This window comes from Nerophis lumbriciformis, linkage group LG33, assembly GCF_033978685.3.
Source record: "Nerophis lumbriciformis linkage group LG33, RoL_Nlum_v2.1, whole genome shotgun sequence".
Taxonomy (NCBI): Eukaryota; Metazoa; Chordata; class Actinopteri; order Syngnathiformes; family Syngnathidae; genus Nerophis; species Nerophis lumbriciformis.
Window position 1 is genome coordinate 1,760,779 of NC_084580.2, and position 26,427 is coordinate 1,787,205.

The window sequence follows — 26,427 nt, forward strand, 5'->3', positions numbered from 1 at the left end:
TACCGTTACTACATGATGCGTTACTGCGTTATTTTTTATGTATTATCGGTTAGAAACAGAAGATCTAAGTGTGTTTTATTGGAGAGTTGCAGTGTCGTCCTTCTGAATCTTCTTGTGTCACAAGGGAGAGAAGAAAAGAGGCACGCTCTGTGTGTGTCTGGGTGTGGATGTGGGGAGGGGGAGGCGTGTCTGTGTTTACTAACAAGACATCATGGCGGAGCCGCAGTCGAGTTTCTTAACATGGAGATATTCTCACTACTTTTCTTATGTCGAGCACAAAGAGAAGAACATTTTAGTTCAATGTAAGTTGTGTCTTGGATCAAAGATCCTATCTACTGCCCAAAACAGCAATTCAAATCTGCTGAAACAGCTACAAAAGCAACATGCTTCGACGAAGCTAGTAAAGAGAGACACAGACTCCGATGCCACTTCACCTCCACCACCACCACCACCACCACCATTTAAGGATTTTAACGGAGGGACTGCTAGCCAGGACAACATTGATAGAGCCATTGCAGCGTATGTGCTAGAAGACATGCAGGCTATTTCTACAGTGGAGTCGCCTGCTTTCAGGTAGCTATAGCATGATACCGGGCACCAAACAGCAAATGGCACGGAAAACATTTTCCACATACCTGGACACAGTGGACAGTGAGTACATAAACATGGAAAGCAAGCTAAAGAAAACACTCCAAACTCTGCCTCTGCTCATCATTCAGCACTGAAGGTACACACAGTCTGTCATTCTCTTATATACTATTTCATTCTATAGACTTCTAGAGTGTTTGATTATCACATCACTCTAAATGTATAGACTATAAAGTTCACAAACATAAAGAGGGATCCTTGTGGGCCAGGCCAATCTTTCCTTTTCTTTAAACTAAAACTGGGGAAATGTGTAGAGTGTTCTGGGCTTCAGACATGATTTTATTTCAGAATTCCTTGAGAGAAAAAAATGCCTGGTTAGGCTTTGTGTTTGTCATGTGTGCCTTCCTTGGGTGAAGCCAGGTTTACAGCTATGTTGTGACATGTTATTATGCTGTTTGTTACTTATGTATGTTATGTTGCAGCTATTTAAAATAGTTGTGACAATTTGTTCTGGCCTGAAATAAATTGGCCCTTTGAAACATATCTTTGTCTTTGTGTGTTGTATGTGAACCACATTGCTTAGCAGAGTTGAGTGATGCAAATGCATGTCAAGTTGATCAACAGATTGTATTATTCTCCAGTGCAATAACAGTACTGAAATGAAGGCTAAAAGGGCATTAATGGGAGCTTTAAAAAAAAAAAAAAGAAAAAAAAAAAGGAACTAAATAGTTACTTTTCACAGTAACGCATTACTTTTTGGTGTAAGTAACTGAGTTAATTTTGAAATAATGTAACTAGTAACTGTAACTAGTTACTGGTTTTCAGTAACTAACCCAACACTGCTTATCAGTAGACGTGCACATGTCATGTGACCTGTCACGTGGCCAATGCTCACTTCCTCATATGAAAGGGATCTTCTTAGTCTTTCACACACTGACTCTGAAATTACTTATTTTCTGAAGGGATTGCTTTAATCTATGACAAAAAAAGATCCAAAATGAGACTGAGCTCCTCTTTTTGTGTACTTTTTTTCTGTGGATGTTTCAGTCCTCACCTGGCGAAACAGACTCGACTCAAGAAGAACATTGTCAATGACAGACCTGTGATTGGTAAGAAGGAGCTGTTCTCAATCCGCAATATCCTAGATCATCCAGTAGATGGCAAACTTTTATTACTAACGCTTTGTAGTATTTTAACTATTTGTTTTTAGTAACATATTGTTGTGTTTATATCTATTCAGATAGTTCTGTTTTTGTAAGGAATTTCCGTAAGTCCGTTACTGACTTCCTGTTTTTGGTTAACCCTATAAAGTCTGCGGAGCAACACGTGATCAATCGAAGATCTGAGGTTTTAGAAATTGTCGCTACAAATAATTGAAAGCGACATCAATTTATTAAAGGGTTGGGGCACTCTAGTGTGGTTCTACAGATTATTGTGTAATGTGAAGTGCTTTGAGTGTCTAGAAAAGCGCTATATAAATCTAATCCATTATTATTGTTATTATTATGTTGTATATATGTATATATATATATATATATATATATATATATATATATATACATATATATGTATGTATGTATGTATGTATGTGTATATATCTGATGAGACAACGATTGAACTCTTTGCCGTGAATGCCAGGCTTCATGTTTGCAGGAAACTAAGCACCGCTCATCACCAGGCCAATAACATTCCTACAGTGGCAGCATTATGCTGTGGGACGTTTTATGGCGGCAGGAAGTGGGGGGACTAGTAAGGATAGAGGGAAAGATGAATGTAGCAATGTATAGAGACATCCTGGATGAAAACCAATGCTTCCCATCCAACCTTAAGGATCTTGAGAGGTTCTGCAGAAAGGGCAAAGAGGAAATGGCGAAACTGCCCAAAGATAGGTGTGCCAAGCCTGTGGCATCGTATTCAAAAAGACTTGAGGCTGTAATTGCTGCCTAAGGTGCATTAACAAAGTATTGAGCAAAGGCTGTGAATACTTATGTAAACGTGATTTTTATTTAGTTTTTTATTTTTAATAAATTTGCATTTAAAAAAAAAAAAAAGTTTAAAATTGTCATTATGGGGTATTGTCTATAGAACTTTGAGGACAAAAATAAATGTATTTAAAAAAAAAAAAAAGATTGTAGCATAACAAAATGTGGAAAAAGAGAAGCACTGTGAATACTTTCTGGATACACTGCAGATTAGCATTTATTGACATACAATACTTTGGATTAATTTTAGCATCTTTAACATCCAAAATGTATCAGTGCCCCTAGGCATCCTTTAGTTTTATTGTATGTGTCTCTCAGTGGAAAAAGTTTGGACACCCCTGGCATAGTGTCTTTCAAAATTACTGTAACCGTCCAGAGTTTGGAGACACTTCATGATGCTATTGAATGTGAAAGTGTCTCCAGACCTTTTGCAGGTGTTTTATAAATATATTTGTCTCCCCTGAAGTACTGTGGCACTTTGATGCACACCTTTTTTGCCCTCCACCCCTATATAAAAACACAACAAGTGATGGATAATGTATGGCATTTTTGCTGAGATGATACCAAGTCAACAATCCTGTTGATTTTTGTGCAATGTGATAACAAATACTGTTTTTCTTGTGTGTCCTTACAGGTATTTTGACTCAGATAGTTTCAGATGCAGCGATGAAACCATACGGGAGCACCTACATACCCGCTTCCTATGTCAAGTACATTGAGTCTGCAGGAAGCAGAGTCATGCCCATCAAGTCAGTTTACAGCCATTTAAAGTAACATCTAAGAATGCATATCGTGGTAAAGAAATGTCTTCGTTTAACCCTTGCCTAGATTGACTCTTACTACTGCAGAGTATGAAAACATATTCAGGAGGATAAATGGGTAGGAAGCCACCCTCACACGATACTGCAATTTAAATACCTCCATTACATTAATTGTCATTGCTGTTTCAGCCTCCTCCTCATCGGTGGCGCCTCTAATTTGGAAACATCTGACTTTGCAAGGGTTTCAAAGATATTTTATCAGCTTGCTCTGAAGGTTTGTATGATGGAAACAACATTTTCAGAGTTCCTCACTTTAAAAGTCATATGACAAAACACACAAATAAGAAATAAAGGTCAAGAATAAATGAGAACATTAAAGTGGGTGTGTTTGTGTTTCAGGCCAATGACGCTGGAGACTTCTTCCCAATTTGGGGGACATGCTTGGGAATGCAGTTGCTCACTGTCTTGGTAGCCGGGCAAAATCTTTTGACCAAAGCTACAGCTGAAAACGTGGCCCTACCTCTCAACTTGACACCAGGTTGTCACATCTCTTGTATTAACAATGTTCACTTAATAGCTCATTTTGCTCCTGAGAACAGACACAGGATGTGTTTATGGGTCGCTGTGTTGCATGCTACCAATTCTTAAAACAAATAACATCCACTCACTGGACGCAACAATAGGTAGACATACACAATCAGAGTAAGTGAATTCATAAACAGACGGACAAATAGTTTAAAACTTTAAAAAGTTAATACATTTGTGTTGGTTAACAGTTGATATAACAGTCTATGATAAATGGTAACAAGAAAATACAGTAGTAGTAATTTGTTCCAAACATGCTCACAAAGTTACATCAAAATTGTTTACAGTTCAACATATTCATAAGGGAGTAGGAAGAAGCAAAGCTTATTTACTCTTACCCCTTTTTTCATGAATGATATTGATATAATATATACAAAGTACCAAGAACAAGAATCCTGATAAACATTTGAAACATTGAAAAATGAGATCATCTTATTCATCTCATTATGTGATTTACAACTTATTCAACTATTTTTTGAGAATTGTATTATTTATTGTTCATGGACTTAAATTGTGTACAAAGTGAGAAGAGGAAAAGAGAAAGAATAACTGAGTTAGTAATTGCTATGAAATGGAAAAGGGATAGTATTAAATAAACTTCTTCCTACTCCTTTTCGGACAAGTAATGAAAAACTGAAAAAATATAATGCATCACATTGTAAAATAAAGTTAAATAAACCATATAAAATACATAAACATATTTTTTTCAGAAGTTCATACATTTGTATTGATAAATATTTGTACAGTATTGTTAAATAGATTTTATAGATATAATAAAAGGTGTTTAAAAAAAAAATCATGAATAATTATATTAAATATATAGTCATATTTGTAAATTTGTATTGTATACATTAATAATTATGATAAATGATAAATGATAAATGGGTTGTACTTGTATAGCGCTTTTCTACCTTCAAGGTACTCAAAGCGCTTTGACACTACTTCCACATTCACCCATTCACACACACATTCACACACTGATGGAGGGAGCTGCCATGCAAGGCGCTAACCAGCACCCATCAGGAGCAAGGGTGAAGTGTCTTGCTCAGGACACAACGGACATGACGAGGTTGGTACTAGGTGGGGATTGAACCAGGGACCCTCGGGTTGCGCACGGCCACTCTCCCACTGCGCCACGCCGTCCCTATGATAATATATAGTGTTTTTTTTTTTTTAAATGTATACAGTTTGGAAAAAGTTACTCTATGTAAGTAACTAAACTAAGTTTGAAGGGTAAATAATTTGTTGTCATAATTTGTTACACTCGTATGTACCGGTAACTACATTGACACAATCTATAAAAATGGATACAGAAGTTTAAATACATAATGTTAAAACGTTTATTTATTTTATATCAATAAATAATTAAAAGGGGGATTAAGTTTATACATTTACGTAGACATTTAAAACGATAACATTTTTAAATAAATCTGTTTTTTGGTGTATATCATTGTTCATAAAAATAAGGTCAATAAATAAATAGATAATTAAAGAGGTACATTCAATACCAATTAAGTCATAAGTAAGGAGAAATTATTCTTTCAAAATTGTGTAAATCAATTTGCTTCTAAGGACTGAGCCTAATTTAAAAGTTCAATTCTGTATGTAAAACACCTGATGAGTGCTGCAGGTAATCATGGCATTCAGAAGACGTTTCTTGATGCCCCCTTTCACTGCATGTCAACAAACGACATGTCTTGAATTAGATCTCACTGGACTATGCAGGGGTGCCTCATTAATTGTCATAATAATAATTGAACTTTAATTGACAACCTTTTTTGTTTTCCCTCACAGCAGCCTATACCAGCAGGATGTTTGAGGGCTTCCCTAAGGAGCTGATGGAGGCTCTGCAAAGAGAACCTCTCACTGGTCATTTTCACCACTATGGACTCACAGTGAAGGTATGCTGAGAAAACACTGCCAATTGAACTTTTTTGGTCAATTTGAGAAATCCTCTAATTAATCTCCTTGTGATGAATATGTCGTCCTCAGGCATTCAAGAACAACGAGAAACTGCAAGGATTCTTCACTATAATATCTACAAACACTGGTGAAAGTGGAGTTGACTTTGTCTCAACCTTTGAAGGTTTGTGGAAAAAAAAACGACTTTTGAAATTGTTAATCACAAAATGTAGACAAAAGTGTAAATCAATTAATTGTAATTGCAGGCAAGCAATACCCTTTCTATGGAGTGCAGTGGCACCCGGAGGTGAATCGTTTTCAGTGGGACAGTAAACTGAACTTTCCTCACTCGCCTCACGCAGTCCAGCTGTCGTCACTTGTGGCAGGGTTTTTCGTCAATGAAGGTTGAAATTTAAACATTCTAGCCAACAGCTGACTGCTAATCAGGCTTTGGGTTGCTGCTTCTACATAGCGTTTAATTAATTAATCTCATAATTGAATCGTTTAGTTGGTGATGCCTTTTAATGACTTGTTTACACAGGCAAACTAACCACAAATCACACACACCATCAATGAAACAATCGATTATTTTTTCTTTATCAATTATTATTTCCAATCAGTTTTTCTGTTTATCATTTTAACGTTTCATTTGTTATACAAGGTGTTGTTACATTCTAATTACTTGTTTAACACATTTTAAGCTAACTGCTTATCAGGTTAAGAGGGCTTTCACAATTACATGCAGCATTACAGAGGCTGTTTGCAACATTTACACAGAGTTAAAGTTAAAGTACCAATGATTGTCACACACTATGGTGAAAGTTGTCCCCTGCATGTGAACCATCCCTTTTGTTCACCCCCTGGGAGGTAAGGGGAGCAGTGAGCAGCAGCGGTGGCCGTGCCCAGGAATCTTTTTTGGTGATTTAAGCCCCAATTCCAAGGGAGGCAACGGATCCCATTGTTATAGTCTTTGGTATGACTCGGCCGGGGTTTGAACTCACAGCCTACCGATCTCAGGGCGGACACTCTAACCACTAGGCCACTGAGTAGGGCACTAACTTTCCAATGTACCGTATTTTTCGGACTATAAGTCGCTCCGGAGTATATGTCGCACTGGCCGAAAATGCACAATAAAGAAGGAAAAAAACATATATACGTCACACTCGAGTATAAGTAGCATTTTGGGGGAAATTTATTTGATAAAATCCTACATCAAGAATAGACATTTGAAAGGCGATTTTAAATAAATAAAGAATAGTGAACAACAGGCTGAATAGGTGTACGTTATATGACGCACAAATAACCAACTGAGAACGTGCCTGGTATGTTAACGTAACATATTATAGTAAGAGTCATTCAAATAACTATAACATATAGAACATGCTATACGTTTACCAAACAATCTGTCACTCCCGATCGCTAAATCCCATGAAATCTTCCTCACCGGTGTCGCCTCTGGTATGTCCTTTCTTTCTGCTGCTCGATTGCCGTTCTCTGCTGCATATTTCACTACGTCCAGCTTGTAATCTGCAGTATATGATTTCCTTTTCGGTGCCATTTTTGTCAGTCCTTCTCAGTTTTTATAAGTTACCGCCAATGTTGATGTGATCCATTTTAATAGCTACGGCAGTAGCATATAGCATATAGCAGTTAGCATCTCATGACCCACAATGCACTTCTGCCATGACCCTCCTCCCCGAATTCTTATTGGTTGACGTGTGAGTGACGATTGCTGACGTGTGTGTGACGATTGCTGCAATTTGCTTCGTTGCTCACGTGAATGAGATAAATAATATTATTTGATATTTTACGGTAATGTGTTAATAATTTCACACATAAGTCGCTCTGGAGTATATGTCGCACCCACGGCCAAACAATGAAAAAAACTGCGACTTATAATCCGAAAAATACGGTATTTTAAGCATTACATTCCACCCTCTCAATTTATAGGATGTGATTACGTACGTACATTGCATACGCATTAGCTTTGGATGTTGTTATAATGATAGCGATTTGGATCGTTAGTGTTAGCTATCCTTGAATGTATGTTCTGTCAAAACAACAATATGACTGCAAATTGTCTGTTGCTCATCTTGGACTGCTTTTGAATGTGTGCACGCGCTTCCTGCGCGTACGTGTTGATGGGACCGGGTGGGTGACAACCGTAAACACCATTAATTTTTTTCCAGGACGGAACATTTTTTATTACTTGAACTTCATAATGAGGAATAATAGACAGTTTTAGAACAAATGTGATCTGTTAAACCACTAATTGTAACCAGTGGTGTGCCGTCAGGGCCTGCAAGGCTGTCTCTGCCGGCCTAACATAACTAGAAATCATGATCATAATTAAAGATAAAATTATTTTTTTAAATTTACTTTCCCTAAATATCTAAAAGTATTCATATTCTCTTCATGTCATATTATGCTCCTTCCAACGCTGTTGTTTTTAGTTTTAGTTTGTATCCAATCAGAATTCAGCTATCTTATGTTGCCATGCTATACGAAATCTGCCAGGGGCCATCAGAATCAACAATGTGGGCGTCCGTGCGCTACAAGTGAACAGGGACATACAGTTGACGGACAGTTGTGATAGCCAATAAGATCACGAGTTGTTGTCAGTAAGACCTTCTAGCTAGCCTCATGTTAAACGTGACGTTTACGCGTCCTGTGATTGGATACTCATCGGGACCGTTAGCGGATGAATTAGAGAACACATAGAGTTGAGAGACAGTTGCGATAGCCAATCAGATCACAAGTAGTTGACAGTAGCCTATCCAAGTAGCCTGATGTTAACGAGACTGTGATTGGATACTCACTTGTCATTCCAAAATGAGTATCATGGCGCCGATCACGGCTGCCTCTGTGCTCTCGTGCAATCTGTTTTGTTAGTTTTTGTGCGTAAATTGTATGTCCGCGTGGTCCTACACCCGCGAAGAGCTACTGAACATCAGATCAATCACCCCTACGGACTTATTACCGGTCATCTTAGCGTCAGCTGCGGATTTGGTCCATTCTTTGATCAAAAGAGGGAAACCGCACCGAAGAGGAAAGCGAGCGGGGGCCCACGTCCGTCTCCGCAGACGAGGATTACGCACGCCTTTACCTGGCATCTTTCTCTCCAACGTCTGCTCACTTCCCAACAAGACGGACGAGCTAGCGTTGCTGATGAGAAGAAACAAGGACTTTTCCTCATCTTGTGTTTTGTGCTTCACGGAGACGTGGCTGAGTGCGAGTGTGCCGGACAGCGCGGTTCAACTGGAGGGCTTTCATCTTCTCCGCGCGGACCGAGACGCAGGGCTCTCCGGCAAAACAAGAGGCGGTGGAGTCTGCTTCTTCATCAACAACAACTGGTGTACAGACGTGACGGTTATAACCCAACACTGCTCTCCTGCTCTGGAATATCTTTTAATTCACTGTAAGCCCTTTTACTCACCGCGTGAGATCATTTCATTCATATTGGTGGCTGCCTATATACCGCCCAGCGCGGACGTGAATGACGCTCAGCGCACGCTTGCAGGCCAGATCTTACATGTGGAACGGTCTTTTCCGGACTCTCTTGTTATCGTACTTGGTGACTTTCACAAGGGGAATTTGAGCCAGGAATTACCCAAGTATAGGCAGTTTATTAAATGCCCGACCAGAGAGGAGAACACTTTGGATCACTGTTACACCACAATAAGCAAGGCATACCATGCAGTCCCGCGCGCTGCTCTTGGACTATCAGATCACGTGATGGTGCACTTAATCCCTTCATACAGACAGAGACTGGAACTGGCTAAACCTGTTATGAAGACTGTGGAGAGGGATGTGCCAGGACCGGCTTCGAGATCAGCGACAGGTGCGTAGATGGCCTACCTGGGCCTGCTTATCTAATCACCTGTCGCTCTGTTAAAAGGCAGCAGCCGGGGAGGAGAGGGAAGTTGGTGGTGGAGCACGAGCGAGAGCGAGACTGACACATGAACAGACAATTGCTGAAAAGCGCAGGAAGAGACAATTTTTTGAAAAATAAAACATTCATGTAAACCTGGAAGAGCCTGTCATGTCGGTGATTGGTATACGGACACTGTGACCTCATACATTCAGTTCAATGATGCGCAAGTCATTCCAACGCGCACCAGGGCTTGTTATAACAACGACAAGCCCTGGTTCACACCCAAGCTCCGACAGCTGCGCAAGAAGAAGGAGGCTGCGTGGAGGAGCGGGGACCGGAGTACCTACAGAGAAGCTAAGTACCACTTCAACAGGGAAGTGGAGAAAGCTACATCTGTGTACTCTAACCGTCTACAGGAACAGTTTAACTCCATGATTCTGCGGCCATGTGGAGAGGGCTAAGGGCACTTATGAACTATAAGCCCAAAACCCCCAGGCCCTGAATGACCGGACTCTCGCTCAGGGCCTCAACATACATTTTAATTTCCCCTCGGGGATCAATAAAGTATGATGCAGTGAACCTGGCCCTCCACTTCATCCTGGAGCATCTGGACTCCCCAGGAACCTACGCCAGGATCCTGTTTGTGGACTTAAGCTCTGCCTTCAACACCATCCTCCCTGGACTGCTACGAGACAAGCTCTGCCAGCTCAGCGTGCCCGACTCCCTCTGCAGTTGGATCAATGACTTCCTAACAGACCGAAGACAGCACGTGCGGCTGGGGAAGATTGTCCCGGACAGTCGAACCACGAACACTGGTACTCCTCAGGGCTGTGTACTTTCCCCCTGGCTCTTCTCCCTGTATACAAACTGCTGCACCTCCAGTCACCAGTCGGTAAAGCTGCTCAAGTTTGCGCACGACACTACCCTCTTCGGGCTCATCTCGGATGGCGATGAGCCCGCCGACAGGAGGGAGGTGAACCGGTTGGCGTCCTGATGCAGCCTCAAAAACCTGGAGCTGAACGCCCAGAAAACAGTGGAGATGATTTTGGAAACAAAACAACCACTAAGCCGAAGCATGCCGTAGCATAGACGGGCAAACTCTTCAGGCCAAGACTCAGCTGTCTACTTGCACCTCAGGGAGAAACAGCACTCCTTTCAACAGTTCCTAAAAGACTCTGCAATTTAGCCTGCAACAAATAACAGGAGTTAGAAACATTCTGGTCACAGATGCTTCTTGTGCCATTTGTTTACAACTGAAGGGAATGCTAACATGAGTGATTCCGACTGTTTTGGGCTGATTGTGGTGGATCCACAGCGATCGTTCTGCCACACAATACCTCAATGCTAATGAGGGTTAATTCCACTTCAACATGTTGGATTGCTCGTTTGCATCTCAACAGTTGTTTTTCTCACTGATAATGGCGAAACCATTCTTGCCCGTACACACCCTCCTGATGTTTGGGTATAAATATTTGGAGTATTTGGCACCAGCCACTAGACTAGATCTGACTGATCTAAGTCTTTGAGCGTGAACTAATGAAGCCTACTTGGATGAGAGGCGAAACGTCTTCTGAGGCAAACCAAACATTCCAGGTGCGATCGATTGAATGCCCTGAGAATACAGTGACTTGGATAAATGAGAACATCCATTGATATATGTAAACAGGTGTGTGCTTTTCCAAAGCATGTCCAATCAACGGAATTTAACACAGGTAGACTTCAATTAAGCTGTAGGAACATCTCAAGGATGATCAATTTTGAGCTGCTAATACTTATGTATGTTTCTCAAGGTTTCTCATTGTATCCCATTGGGTTGAGTTTTTTTCTTGCCTTGATGTGGGATCTGAGTTTTGTGGCTTGTGCAGCCCTTTGAGACACTCGTGATTTAGGGCTATATAAGTAAACTTTGATTGATTGATTGATATGTTTTATATTTTTTGTGAAATTTAAAAAATCTCTAAAAAAAATATTTAAAAAAATAACTAAACGTTTTCATATTGACATTATGGGGTATTGTGTGTAGAATTTCAGGACAAACATGAATTTATTGCATTTTGGAAATAAAGCTGTAGTAACATAACAAAATGTGGAAAAAGTGAAGCGCTGTGAATACTTTCCAGATACATTGTAAGCTAGCCAATTGTGTTCTTGTTGAGTTTTTGTTTTCAATAATGTAACTGTGAGCAAGTTGCAAACGGCCCCTTTAACGATCATTGAATGTCAACTCTATCGTAACAATAACTCGACTCCAAATTGTTAGTTGTTTCTCTGGGATTGCTTTTCTGTGTTGTTAGCTAACAATAGCGATTTGAATCACTAATGTTAGCCATCATTGAATGTATTGTCTATGTTGTAACAACAACAAGAGTACAAATTGTTAGTTGCTTCCCTTGGACTGTTTTTTGTGTGTAATTATGTATGAGACAGGAATGAGTGGCAAGCCTGAACGCCAAACAAATTCCTAAAACCAACAAATTTGTATTCATTATGATAAGTAATTGTAACATAAGGTGGTGTTTTTGTTATATTTTTTGGTTTGAAATATGTACCTGTGAGCAAGTTGCAAACAGTCCCTTGAATATAAACTGTTTAAAAAAAACATGTTTACTAAAGTCGAGCTAATCCAGCTTTAGGTACAGTTAATATTTTTTTAATTAAGTTCTCGATTCATAGTTTACGCTGTTATATATCTGTTTACCTTTTCGTCTTTTCGTTATATAAGCTGGTAATGCCGTCAAATGACACGGCGGAGTTTGCAGCTAACTGCTGAACGTAACATTGATTTAACTGCTCATCAATTCATCTTCAATTTGATCAGTTCCTCTTTTTATCAATGGATATTTTTGTTGTCTGTTATTTGAGCTGGTGACTTTCTTTAAAAACAGAGACAAGCTAAATGCTAATGAGACTGTACGTGCTGCAACAGTTACACGTATTATTGATTCCCAGTAAACTAATAATTAAAACCCTGACTATTGGCAACTGGTATAAAACAAGACTTTTTCCGCAAGACCTAGTTGATTTGTTAAAAGGGACACGTGTGTTCTGATCTAATCACATGCTTCTTATTTCTGCTTTTTTCTTCCCAGGGAGGAGAAGTTTGCATGACTTCGATGACTCTAAAGAGGCACTGATTTACTGCTACACGCCCGTATTTGCTGGAAACTTCAGTGGATATGAGCAAATCTATTTTTTCTAAAACATCGTCCTGGAACTGTTGTGGCAATGACATTTCACAACGCAGGCGAGTCACACAGGGTCACCAAAATATGTATTTTTCCTATTCAGAAACCTTTTTTTTTTAATGATTGTACTGTTTTGGTTTTATTTGACACAATGTGCTCCATTATTTGAAATACTCTGTTCTCTGTTTTAAGACCTTAGAAGGTGTTTTTGCATGTATAAAATAGGGTTGTATGGTATATCGATATTAGTATAGTACGGCCTCTAAAAAGTCAACCACCCCCCGCCCCACCGTCATCGTCACGTCGTGTTGGTTTACGAGCAGAGGAGCGTGTTCGGCAGCGCACAATCACGGAGTACTTACAAGCAGACACAGTGTGTAGACAGAAAAGGGAGAACGGACACCTTTTGGCTTAAAAACTAACGATAAAGGTGAAGCTATAACACTGAAACACCCTCATGAAGAGGTGCTTTAAGTCATTGCTAGCTAGCTAGCAGCTAAAGTCCATCCGCAGTCTGCAGTGTTGTAGCTACTTCTAAATCACTAATACTCTTCTCCATGGCGACAAATAAAGTATGTTTTTTTACAAGTATCATCCCTGCAGGACGAGGAATAGCTAAAACATGCTGCACTACACACACCGTAGCTCACCGGCGTCAAAATGTAAACACATGCCATTGGTGGATCTACACCTAACATCCACTGTAATGATACAAAGTACAAGAGCGTATCTAGTCGATACTACTATGATTACATCGCTATTTTTTAGCATCACAAAATCTTCTTTCGTTGAAAACATTTTTTATATTACATTTATAAACTCCGTAAATACATCCCTGTACACATGAGGATTTTAAATATGACCAATGTATGATCCTGTAATGACTTGGTATCGGATTGATACCCAAATGTGTGGTATCATTCAAAACTATTTTAAAGCATCCAAACAACAGAAGAATAAGTGATTATTACATTTTAACAGAAGTGTAGATAGAACATGTTAAAAGAGAAAGTAAGCAGATATCAACAGTAAATGAACAAGTAGATTAATAATTCATTTTCTGCCACTTGTCCTTAATAATTTTGACAAAATAATGGAATGATAGATGACACAATATGTTACTGCATATGTCAGCAGCTAAATTAGGAGCCTTTGTTTGTTTACTTACTACTAAAAGACAAGTTGTCTTGTATGTTCACTATTTTATTTAAGGACAAACTTGCAATAAGAACATATATTTAATGTACCATAAGATTTTGTGTTCAAATAAAGCCAATAATGAAATTTTATGTGGTCTCCTGTATTTAGAAAAGTATCGAAATACATTTTGGTACCGGTAACGGTACCAAAATATTGGTAGCGGGACAACACTAGTATAAAATAAAACCCACATATAAAATGGATTCAAAAGCATTCCTATTACAGTACATGCTATCCAACTACAGTATACAAAACAATGATAATGATCAGTTTTGATTGTCACTATGATATTTACCAAAATGTTTAGAGTTCTAGTTTGTAGTGGATTATTAGTATTAATAGCACAGTATTGTTCTTATTGTGTACATGCACAGCAACATTTGGGGGGGATAAGGGTAGAGAAGTAAGACAATGGAGAATATCATTTATTAACACACAGTAAAGAGTAGAAAGAAGATCTTAAAAGGCATATATGTACAGTACGAATAGCAGCGCTAAACTTTCAAGAACTCCTGCTAATGGGGAAAAACTACAAATATAGGATGCCTCCCAAAAAAACAAAAACAAAAAAAAAAAACGTTTATTTTTCTCAACCCTATAATATGCCTCTCACATTTCAATCCAGTTTCACACATTAGGAAACAATTAGTACACACACATTTCCTGCTGGAAAATGTTGAGTGAATTGACTCGTTCTACCCTGCAGATAGGGCAGCACGGTGGTACAGGGGTTAGTGCGTCTGCCTCACAATACGAAGGTCCTGGGTTCGATCCTGCGCTCGGTATCTTTCTGTGTGGAGTTTGCATGTTCTCCCCGTGACTGCGTGGGTTCCCTCCGGGTACTCCGGCTTCCTCCCACCTCCAAAGACATGCACCTGGGGATAGGTTGATTGGCAACACTAAATTGGCCCTAGTGTGTGAATGTGAGTGTGAATGTTGTCTGTCTATCTGTGTTGGCCCTGTGATGAGGTGGCGACTTGTGCAGGGTGTACGCCGCCTTCCGCCCGAATGCAGCTGAAATAGGCTCCAGCACCCCAGTGACACCGAAAGGGACAAGCGGTAGAAAATGGATGGATGGATACCTTGCAGATAGCACCATCAAAGGTAGGCAGTAGAGATGCGCGGATAGGCAATTATTTCATCCGCAACCGCATCAGAAAGTCGTCAACCACCCGCCATCCACCCGATGTAACATTTGATCAGAACCGCATCCGCCCGCCATCCGCCCGCACCCGCCCGTTGTTATATATCTAATATAGACGATGCAAGGCATTAGTGAGGTTATAAAGCTTTTGCCTGTTAAAGAAAGGAGACTGATCCAATGCAGCACAGACATTCGCGTGCCACGCTGTCACGACCCAGACGCACACCAGTGCGCAATCATATGGGAGCCGCGCTGAGCGCACCTCCAAGCGCGTCTCGCTGCCGGCGACGGCCGGGTATGGGCCCAACGCTCCAGCGCCATCCATTTTCAGGGCTAGTTGATTCGGCAGGTGGGTTGTTACACACTCCTTAGCGGGTTCCGACGTCCATGGCCACCGTCCTAGCTGCTGTCTATATCAACCAGGGTGAGCCCCACCCCTTTCGTGAGCGCACTGCGCGCGGAGTGACCCCTGTTACGCGCCCCCGGCAACAGGGGTGGCGGGCAGGTAAGCTGCGCGGGCGGAGCGCGCGGAGTGACCCCTGTTACGAGCCCCCGGCCACGGGGGTGGCGGGCAGGTAAGCTGCTTACCTGCTGCGCGTGACGCCGGCCGCGGCGAAGGCGGACGAGGCGGCGGTGCGGTGGGCGCGGTGGTGACCCTGGACGTGCGTCGGGCCCTTCTCGCGGATCGCCTCAGCTACGGCTCCCGGTGGGGCCCTCTCGGGGGAAGGGGCCTCAGTCCCGGACCCCGGCGAGGCGTCGGGGGCCTTCTCCGCTCCGTAAAAGTGTCCATTTAACTATGTATATATATTTCCGAATTGGTTTAACTGCCACCCGCCTGAATCTATTTAAAATCTATTTTTTTTTTATTTCAACCAAGTACAACCCATTTATCATTTATTTATTTATAACCGCCCGACCCGACCCGACCCGACCCGCGGATAAAATCTAATTTTTTTAAATTTCATCCGCCCGATCCGCGGATAATCCGCGGACTCCGCGGTTGTGCCCGCAAACCGTGCATCTCTAGTAGGCAGCTACCTGTGTGTGGACAGCTGATGATAGCAATTTAGCAAAGTTAACAACTAACGTTAACTAACAATTGTCCCTGACACAAGGCTGAAGCTTAGAGGTGACAGAGCTTTCGCCGTTGCTGCCCCCAAGCTCTGGAACGACCTACCCCTGAGTGTTAGACAAGCCTCTTCTCTTCCTGTTTTTAAATCTCTTTTAAAAACATACTTTTATTCCATGGCTTTTAACACTGAGTGATATCCATCCTGCAATGGCGCCCCATAATACACCTGCTGTGATCCTGTTTTTATGTTTTTATTAATTCTATTTTAATTATTTATTTTTTATCGTGTTCTGTTTGTGTTGTGTTGTGTTTGCTCGGTACTTGTTTTATCTTTTAACCTGCTCATTGTACAGCACTTTGGCTACCCCTGTGGTAAATTTTAAATGTGCTCTATAAATAAAGTTGATTTGATTTGATTTGATTTGAATTGGATAGTTAACGTTAGCTATCATTGAATGTATATTCTGTCTTAATAACTTTAGTGAAAAATGTTAGTTGTTTCCCTGTGACTGCTTTTGTGTGTGTGCATGCGTGACAGCCTGAACGCCAGACTAATTGTTTGGGACAACAAGCAATTTTTATTCAATATAATTAGTAATTATAACAAATAGACATTTAAAGAATACAAATATTCTGTTAAACCACTAATGGCAACATAAGCTAGCTAGTTGGTGTTGTATGTTTTGGTTTGAAAAATGTTACTGAAACAGCTCCCTTAAGTTACCTACAAAAATATTTTTACAGTGTTTACAATTCAAAGCACAGAAATGATCCGCAAATATGTGAAGAGCGAGTATTGAACTGCGAAAAGGTCTACTGTATTCATTATTATTATTAACTGAGTTACCTAATAATTAACTAATATCATTTATAATAATTCAATAATTGATTTGAATATTTACTATAAAAAATCAATTTGTAATTTAAATACAACATATTTATTTGAGTAAGTAAATATAAGATAATGAAATTAATAAATTAACATTGTATAATAGTGCAGTGTACACCTCAGTTTTCGTTCAAGATCAAGACTTCATATGATTAAGTATTCGACCAAAATGTTCACCAGAAGTTTGCCCCACTTCTCGTATACCAACTCTGTTATCATATGGCCAAATATTGTGGGTAAAAAACGTATAAATGTTCCCGTGTAGACTTAGACTTAGACTTAGACTTAGACTTCCTTTTTATTGTCATTCAAATTTGAACTTTACAGCACAGATAAGAACAAAATTTCATTACATAAGCTCATGGTAGTGCAGGATAAAAAAGCAATAAGGTGCATATATAAATAAATAAATATATATCAATAATATATATAATATATATATAAAATAAATAAATATATACAAATATATATAAATAAATAAATGATTACTGTACAGATAAATATATTGCACTTTTTCACATGCGTCCACGTTTATGGATGTATGTTATATTGTCTTTTTTATTCCAGCGAGTTAATCCATTTTGGTGGGAGTTGAGGGGATAATTTATGATGCGTTTAAGAGTCTTACGGCCTGAGGGAAGAAGCTGTTACAGAACCTGGAGGTTCTGCTTCGGAGGCTGCGGAACCTCTTTCTAGAGTCCAGCAGTGAAAACAGTCCTTGGTGGGGGTGGGAGGAGTCTTTGCAGATTTTCTGAGCCCTGGTCAGGCAGCGGCTTTTTGCGATATCCTGGATAGGAGGAAGAGGAGTCCTGATGATCTTTTCCGCCGTCCTCACCACTCTCTGGAGAGACTTCCAGTCTGAGGCATTGCAGGCTCCAGTCCAGACAGAGATACTGTTGGTCAGCAGGCTCTCTATAGTGCCTCTGTAGAATGTGGTGAGAATGGGGGGAGGCAGCTGTGCTCTTTTCATCCGACGCAAAAAGTGCATGCGCTGCTGAGCTCTTTTTACAAGAGCTCCAGTGTGTAGGGACCAGGTTATATTGTCAGTTATCTGCACCCCCAGGAACTTGGTGCTGCTTACTATCTCCACCGCTCTGCCGTTGATGTAGAGTGGAGCGTGGCTGGACTGGTGCTTCCTGAAATCAACGATGATCTCCTTGGTCTTGTTGACATTCAGGACCAGGTTGTTGGTTCTGCACCAGTCAACCAGATGTTTCACCTCTTCCCTGTAGTCCATGTCGTTGTTGTCACGGATGAGGCCCACTACTGTCGTGTCGTCTGCATACTTCACAATGTGGTTGGTAGTGGACCTAGCGCAGCAGTCATGAGTCATCAACGTGAACAGCAGTGGACTGAGGACGCAGCCCTGGGGGGAGCCGGTGCTCAGGTAAATGGCACTGGAGGTGTTGTTGCCCACTCTCACAGATGTGTATACACATTCCGCGAAATTGAGTGCCTAAACAAGAATCACATGCGTTGGTTCTTTTTTTATTTTATTTTTTTGAGTACCATGGGGCCAAAGAATGTTGCAAGAGCCAACACTTTGATAAAGAAAGTGAGAAACAATACTGAATTAAAGCAGTTAGACTCAAGGAAGGTGAGGCACTTTAAGGCAGTGTTTGTTTGTTTTTTACTTTGTACAGTCGTGGTCACAAGTTGACATACACTTGTAAAGAACATAATGTCATGGCTTCCTTGAGTTTCCAATCATTTCTACAACTCTTATTTTTTTGTGATAGAGTAATTGGAGCACATACCGGTACTTGTAACAAAAAACATTCATGAAGTTTGGTTATTTTATGAATTTATTATAGGTCTACTGAAAATGTGACCAAATCTGCTGGGTCAAAAGTATACATACAGCAACAGACATGATCAATTTTGGTGATGTAGAAAAGTTACAATCAAATCAAATTAGCTTCATGGCATGGCCTCTTAACTTCATGTTAGTGATTATGATTGACGACACCTGTTGACTTCTCTGAGCCCATTTCAATAGGGCTCATGTGACGCAGTCATTAGACTCGGTTACAAACGTGACAATGGGAAAGTCAAAGGAACTCTGCACAGATCTGAAAAAACAAATTAATGACTTGAACAAGTCCGAATGCAGCTGAGATAGGCTCCAGCGCCCCCCGCGACCTCAAAAAAGGGACAAGCGGTAGAAAATGGATGGATGGATGGAAGTCAGGAAAGTCACTTGGAGCCATTTCAAAGCAGCTTAAGGTCCCAAGTGCAACAGTGCAGACAATTGTTCGTAAGTGTAAAGTGCATGGCACAGTTTTGTCACTGCCACGATCAGGAAGAAAATGCAAGCTATCACCTACTGCTGAAAGAAAATTGGTCAGGATGATCAAGAGTCAACCGAGAAGTACCAAAAAGCAGGTCTGCAATGAATTGGAAGCTGCTGGAACACAGGTGTCAGTGTCCACAGTCAAGAGTGTTTTGCATCGCCATGGACTGAGAGGCTACCATGCAAGAAGGAAGCCCTTGCTCCAGAAGCGACACCTTAAGGCTCGTCTAAAGACATTCTGGAGGAAAGTTCTGATGAAACGAATACCCAACAATATGTTTGGAGGAGAAAAGGTGAGGCCTTTAATCCCAGGAACACCATACCTAACGTCAAGCATGGTGGTGGTAGTATTATGCTCTGGGCCTGTTTTGCTGCCAATGAAACTGGTGCTTTACAGAGAGTAAAAGGGACAATGAAAAATTGTCCCAAATTCTTCAGGACAACCAATAATCATCAGCCCGGAGGTTGGGTCTTGGGTGCAGTTGGGTGTTCCAACAGGACAATGACCCCAAACACACGTCAAAAGTGGTAAAGGAATAGTTAAATCAGCCTAGAATTAAGGTTTTTAGAATGGTCTTCCTAAAGTCCTGACTTATACCCCAATGCTGAAAAAACAAGTTCATGTCCAACAAATTTAGCTGCACTGAACCAATTTTGTCAAGAGGAGTGGTCAGCAATTCAACCAGAAGTTTGCCAGAAGCTTGTGGATGGCTACCAAAAGCGCATTATTGCAGTGAAACTTGCCAAGAGACATGTAACCAAATATTAACATTGCTGTATGTATACTTTTGACCCAGCAGATTTGGTCACATTTTTAGTAGACCCATAATACATTCATAAAAGAACCAAACTTCATGAATGTTTTTTGTGACAAACAAGTATGTGCTCCAATCACTCTATCACAAAAAAATAAGAGTTGTAGAAATTATTAGAAGCTCAAGACAGCTATGACATTATGTTCTTTACAAGTTTATGTAAACTTTTGATCACGACTCTACGTATGCTTTAATTACTTTTACAGATTGCTCATTCAGATAACAAGAAAAAGAAGGGTATTTTACTTTCATAAAAATATTACAATGTGCTTTTAGTCCCATGATTTGCTTTGATGAAATTACAAATACATGTTGGTTGAAGTTTATTTTGAACATGTATACAATGTGGAGTCTTTCTTTCCTTCTTTTATATTTATTTGCATGTGAAGTAGCACTATCCCGCCTGAAAACTTAATTACGGTAGAAAGAGCACCTATGTTTTGTCTTAAAGTCCAGTTTAGAGAAGTATTGATCTTGGATATATAATCCTCCATATTGGCTGCCACATTCATTCATTCAGCACAGCATCCAAACATTGTTCTTCATCTGAAATAAACAAAACACAAATACCGGCTTCTTCGCTAAACAACAAGACCAAAAGAGTTGGACATATTTTAAACGCTTCTGACCACACAAGTGATCTACAAGAAAGGCTGACACAAAAAAAAACCATAGAGCTGTCGCTTGCTGCGGAAGCTAACAACACCAACGGCTTCACTTCACTGCTGAGCAACCATGAGCATGACAAGAAGTAGTCAACGGGGCAATACAACGTTACAAGAGGTGGAACCCGACTTAAAAGTGTAAATGAGACACGAAGCGATGTCAACAATATCAAGGTACAGATTATCCAAGGTGTACACAAAGATGTTGCAGATCTCCAAGAACTGATTATCAAAGACAGAAAATAATCTCGTAATAATGTGAAGGAATTTAGAAAGTTCAGAGAAGAAATGAAGATTCTCAGTGAAGACGACAGCATTAAAACGGGAGGTGGAGAAGCTGAAAGAGGAGAATGCAACATTGCGACAACAGTCGAATGACTAGCAACAAGACAACACCCATTGGGAAAACATTAAAATCGAGATTGAAGCATTGCGCCAACAGTTCCAATTAAATAACACTGATTTGAAGAACTTCAGGGATGAGATGGCTGCAGTGAGACAGTTGCATTTCACTGAATAGAAGAGGCAAAAACAACACCATGCCAGTTACCATTGTGAAGCTCGCCAGCAGGAAATCCCAAATGGCATTGCCGACACAGGGAAAAAAGCTGAAGAGTACAAATGTGTACATGAACGAGCGCCTCGCTAAAAGCAATGCTGAAATCGCCAAAAAAAAGCATTTGACTTGATGAAACGGAGGAAAATTTAGGGAAATTGGAGGGCTAACTGCAAAATCTACATCAAACTGAATTGAGGTCCACAAGCAAGAGTCCTAGTTGTCAAAGACATCAAGGATCTGGACGAATATTTAAACTCTCAGCAACTACAACAACAACAACAACGATAATGGAAAACAAACATCGACATTCAACTACAAAATGACAACGCTCCAAGGGATTACCGAACAAGAAGATATTTACTCAGGCGCTCACTCATCTAAACTTATAGACATTCATAGAGCAACACAAATGATTGGTGAACAGGATTACATGGAACTGAAAATCTTACAATAGTCTGTAATTAGATAAGGATATTGTCAGGTTCAAATACAGGACATCTGTTACACAAGACAAAAGGCAAGGAATCAAACAGAGACAGAATTCAATTTGGACTCAATTGAGGAAAGACATGGTCACTGTACTCTCTGCACAGTCCTGCACCACGCTCTGACCAAGAAGGTTCTCGTCTCCTCTTTTAATTCAGATCTTCCATGTTCACGCACCAACATATGTCACAATAGGAATAGGGAGGTATGTAAAACAGTCATTGTTTTCAGTCGCTTTGAAGTCCAAGAAGAGGACTTCTCGGGCTTGGCTCTTCCTGGATCCAGCTGGGGCAGGTGTTGGAGGACAATGGACAACCCCTCCCGTCTCCTGTCCACAGTGACTTCAAGAGGGCAGCGTCTCGTAAATAGCGTTGACCAAATAGTTGGAAGAGAGTTTGTGAATTACTTCAAAGAGAGTTCGTTTAACACTTCAAAGAGAGTTCCTCCAGGAGTTGAGCACATCCTGCCATCTGTCCGTGCTGAACTCACAGTGGCGTTTCCCGAGACTTCATCCTTTTGTTAGGCCTCGAAATACAGCATTCATAATACAACATTTGAAATACAGCATTCATAATACAACATTTCTTTTGTGATAACTTACAAACAATTATTCCAACATTTCCCCCCTGTTTATCGCAAAAACCTCCCATAATCTCCTTATCCCTAATAACGTCTTCTTGCAATTTTCAGTTAATGGTTAATTTCCTTACGACAAAGTTATGTTTACACTCAGAGTTCAACATCAATTTTTTTTCATCGTTACTCGGGTCTGGAAACAGATCAGGAACACCATCCAGGTAGGTATCCCCATCATCAGATTCATCTTCCTTATCGTCCGCCAGGAAGTACATCTGAACAGCTTTATCATCTGCTGGGCTAATCGCTGTGGTAATCAGACGGTTAAGCAGAGAACGCAGACAGGGAATACAACAACATCCACACAACGTCAGTATTGCTACAAACACGGCCATAGATACTAGAATTGATGATACCAAAGACTTGTATTTGCCGAAACCGTCCATCCACCCATCCCACATAGATGTATCTATGCCTGAGTGCTCTTTCATTTTACCGTTGAGGGTGCGAAGGCCTTCCAGTGCTTTGGTCAGGCTACCTTCTGCATCGGTGTTGTTTGGTATGAACGTGCAACACTGTTCACCAAATATTGCGCACACACCCCCTCTTTCCGCTAACAACATGTCTAGCGCCATACGGTTTTGAAAGGCCATAAGGAAGGTGGCGGCGTTGATCAGCGACTGCTTCAAGTCCGGCCTGTGTCCAATTTCCCAATCTATGTACGTTGTAGTGGACATAGTTTATTCTGTCAACATTCTTGTTAATCGTACACCACCAGTAGACGGATGATTCAAATTCAGCTGCAACTTGATTTACCAATTTATAGTCGTCAGATACACCTCTTGGACACCCATCAATATAAGTTGGATCTACAACACTTTGTCAGTTTACATCATGTCTAATTATTTCCCAATGTTCAGATATCAAACTGTTCAGGCGTGTTAACAATTCTTGTACAAATATTGATTCTTTTACTATGTGTATGCAGTTATCTGATGATACGTTTCCTAACTGTTGTACAGAGCCTTGCATGTTAATGCAGGTATAATTAGCTTTTTTCACATATTTATCAAATATTGGTTTCTGTTTTGTCTCTTTAGCTACAGGGTCAATTTTGTTTTGCTCATTACTTCAATTCAACTTTTTTTTGACTCATCTTGAGTAATTGTCTGGGCTTATACATACAACACAATCAGTTTTTGTAGCCTTTCCCACTTGCTCCGCCATAAGGAACAAATTAATTACCAAAACAGGAACCAATTATTAACAAGCTTTGACACACCATCAAATGGTATGCTTACAACTTTGTCACAGTGGAATTTGTAGTGTGCTAGTTAACATGTCCCTTTGATAACACAAATACAATTCCAAATACTTTTTTCCCATTATATGACCTTTCTACAATGTAAATACAATCCCAAATACTTTTCCCATTATATGACCTTTTTACTATGTGCTAAGTGTACTCAGCTTGGTCTTTCCACTATCTTTCAAATGGTGTTAGTCCTGTTGTACTTGTAATGTTAATGTACATTTTTACTAAATATTTGCATAATGCTTTTGCTACTGTCAGCACATCTGCTTTTCCTTTAGGAAATATTTCTAACTACTTTGAAAATGCATCTACTATGACCAGACAATAATGTTTTCCTTCACTCTTATTTAGTTAATTGCATAGATATTTTATACAAATTTTTTTTATAAGAATTAAACTATAGGAAGTATAGTACTTCTGTATAAGGGCATTCATATCCCTCCTGTTGAGCCATGAGTTCAACCTTGGCTCAATATTGCTGCTCACTTATACCGATTTTTCTTTGTAAGATTGGTTTATTGTCTGGACATACATAGATGTCTTTTTTGTTCAACATCATCCTCATAATTTCTTTGTATTCCTTTCATTGCTTGTCTCAATATATTGGTCAACTTGTTTTTGTAGTTCTTACAGCGTTTTTCAGCATTCTCTGTTCTTGATTTGATAAACGCCTTACAAAGTCTATTTTTCTTTTTACATGCATTTTTCAAACTGTTTATCATCCAAGGTGCATTATTTTGCCTTTGTTTAGATCTGCATGGAACCTCAGGACAATGCTTGTTATACAGAGTTATATAATGTTTACGAAAAGAATCATAGACCGTGTTTATATCGTCTGTATACACCTCTTCCCACTCTTGTTTTAATAGGTCATACCTGAAGTTGTTAATATGATTGACACTTCTTTTCCTCTTAAGTATTTGATGATATGCTCTTTTAGGGAATTGATAGTCAAATATTGCAAATATAGGCAGATGATCACTTATGTCATTTATCACTAACCCAGTAGTGATGTGAATCCCTAAAACATTTGTAAAGATTTTGTCTATTAAGGTTGCACTAGTTGTGGTTATTCTACTAGGCTTTGTAATTAATGGGTACAGCCCTTTTTCATATAATATCTCTACAAAATCTGATGTTTGTTTATGTGAATCTACCTTTAGAAGATCAATATTATAATCTCCACAAATTACGATAGTCCTATTTTTATTTAGACCATTAATCATTTCCCCTAATTTATCCATAAAGATTTCCACTTTTGATCCTGGTTTTCTATATACACATGTAACAACAATGTTTCTGTTTTGTTCTAATTCTATCTCAACAGCTACACACCCCATTAACACATGTATGGCCATTATCATACATTTAACTGGTCTGCATTTAGTTCACTTATATACATAGAGGGCCACCCCTCCTCCAGTCCTATTGTCTCTGCTAGTGACATACAGATCATAGTCCTTTAATTTCAGATCAACCTCCTTGCCTTTCTTTATCCATGTTTCAGATAAAGCAATTACCTTAAATCTACCTTTAAGCGACTCCAAAACATTTTTGATTTTAGAAAAGTGTTTTGTTAGACTTCTACAATTAAAATGAATCAAAGCAAATGTATTTTCTATGCCTACGTCATCAAGTTGTTCCTCAGTATAATATTGGAAGAATCCTTGATATGCTTAAATGTATGAGTCTTTGGATGCACTTCATTATCAAAATCAAATGTGTATCCATTTATCTTTCTCTTTTGGAGTACTTTGTTGTTGCATATCTTTTAGTATATCATGCGCTAGTTTGTAGTTTGAATCCTTATCTTATCTTAGCTCAACACTCAGATGTATGGTGTTGCAAATGTCTAAAACATAATCTAACTTAAGAATGTTATACTACTACACTTCAAAGTTAAACCTACTTTAAATTTACATGTAATAAATTCACTTTCACACCTCCCCCACTGCGCCACGCACACACACACACACACACACACACACAAGGTGGTGTGTGAGGGCGTGAGTGCATTTCTTAGGGCAAAGGTCAGCAACACTTGAGCTTCTCTCCTTTTTTTTCCTTTTTTTTTTTTCTTCTTTCCTCAGCTAATAAACATGTAACCCACTTTATCATTTTATCATACTATACATCTCAACTCTTATTATAGTTATTAATCTAGGTTTTTATTTATTCCATTATTTAATTATACATATATATATTTGTATATATAAAAGCGCTCTTTATATATCCAAACATACATGTATATCTTCAGTCTACCTTTTCTTCATCTCTTATTTCAATACCCCCATTATCTCTCTCTCTCTCTCTCTCGCATTAGTTTATTTCCTTTTGCATTAATTCTTATTATTGATTTTTCCCCATTTCTTCATTTCTTTTTACTTTTCTCTCACGTTAGCACTTTGAGATTTTTCTCCTATTTGCTTTTTCCTAACTGGCCCTGTTTCATAATCTTCTGTTCTATGAAACATTAGCTTTTTTTCTCTCTTAGCCCTTTCTTTTGCCTCTTCTCTTCCTTTTATTTTCCTTTCTT

At 39.6% G+C, this 26,427-nt stretch overlaps 1 protein-coding gene across 1 annotated transcript; it reads left to right on the top strand.

Moving 5' to 3' along the window:
• Positions 1-1,494: 1,494 nt before the first annotated feature.
• LOC133575879 (gamma-glutamyl hydrolase) lies at positions 1,495-15,457 on the top strand. The gene is made up of 9 exons (XM_061928772.1): positions 1,495-1,697; positions 3,205-3,319; positions 3,399-3,449; positions 3,521-3,605; positions 3,731-3,869; positions 5,711-5,817; positions 5,909-6,002; positions 6,085-6,222; positions 12,782-15,457. Exons 1-9 carry the CDS (start codon positions 1,586-1,588, stop codon positions 12,889-12,891), a joined length of 951 nt encoding a protein of 316 aa, XP_061784756.1. The 5' UTR covers positions 1,495-1,585; the 3' UTR covers positions 12,892-15,457.
• Positions 15,458-26,427: the final 10,970 nt, after the last annotated feature.